The sequence below is a fragment of the Myotis brandtii genome, unplaced genomic scaffold (genome assembly GCF_000412655.1).
Source record: "Myotis brandtii unplaced genomic scaffold, ASM41265v1 C41837571, whole genome shotgun sequence".
Classification (NCBI taxonomy): Eukaryota; Metazoa; Chordata; class Mammalia; order Chiroptera; family Vespertilionidae; genus Myotis; species Myotis brandtii.
Window position 1 is genome coordinate 1 of NW_005311041.1, and position 871 is coordinate 871.

At 57.9% G+C, this 871-nt stretch overlaps 1 protein-coding gene across 1 annotated transcript; it reads right to left on the reverse strand.

Moving 5' to 3' along the window:
* Window positions 1-218: 218 nt before the first annotated feature.
* On the reverse strand, window positions 219-813 carry LOC102250755 (spectrin beta chain, non-erythrocytic 4-like; the record flags this gene model as incomplete). Its single annotated transcript, XM_005852846.2, has 3 exons — window positions 219-348; window positions 422-609; window positions 701-813. Coding segments are annotated over 3 exons (431 nt in total), but the record flags the coding sequence as incomplete, so codon positions are not given.
* Between the last annotated feature and the right edge of the window lie 58 nt (window positions 814-871).

Genomic DNA, 871 nt, shown 5'->3' on the forward strand with positions numbered 1-871 from the left:
CCGTGTTAGCCTTTGAGTTTGACATGCTTGGTCTAAGGTCACTCCTAGGACTAATGGCACTTTTGTGCAAATTAGAAAAAACACGCTGCTTCCTCATGACCCGTTACTGCTGGAAAACTGTCAGAATGAATATGCGATCTACAATGTCTACATGGGAATGGCTCCCTTGAGCAGGGAACACCCTACACAACTCCACAGAGCAACGCTGCCTCCCACACCCTCAGCCTCACCTTGTCGATATCCCAGATGCCACAGCCCTCCCGGGGCACGTAGAGGCGGCGGTTGCAGGCACGCAATTTGCTCTGGATGCTGAAGAGCAGCACCTCCAGGTTCCCCTTCTCCTGAAACCTGAGGGTGCTTGAGCTCAGGAGCCCGCCTCCACACCTCCACCTGCTGCCCTCCCTCCCAAGCTGGGCCTCACTTGGCGGGCTTCTCCAGGGTGCAGTAGGCCATGAAGGCCTGGAGCTGCTGCTGCACCCCGCTCAGGGAGTTGGCGAACTTCTGGTTGCTGATGAGGCCCACAGTGCGGCGGATCCAGGCCAGCAGCTCGGTCGCCAGCTCCTCGTAGCGCTCAATGATCTTCTCCACCTCCAGCACCTGGTCCAGGACCTGGCCCACACGGGAAGGTGGGTCAGCCTCACACAGGTCTGCCCATGGGATGCCCAGGCTCCCACCCACCCCATTCCTCGGTTCCTCATACCTTCCCAATCCGCTTCCCCTCCACAGCCAGAGCCTTCATCTTGGAGAAATAGTGGTAGAAAGAGACCACATAGGTGATGATGGACTTCTCATCCGGAGCCTCCATGTTGACATCTGGGGGGTAAGGGGGAGTGGGGGAGCATGACAGTGAGCATTCGAGCAGAGGGATAGA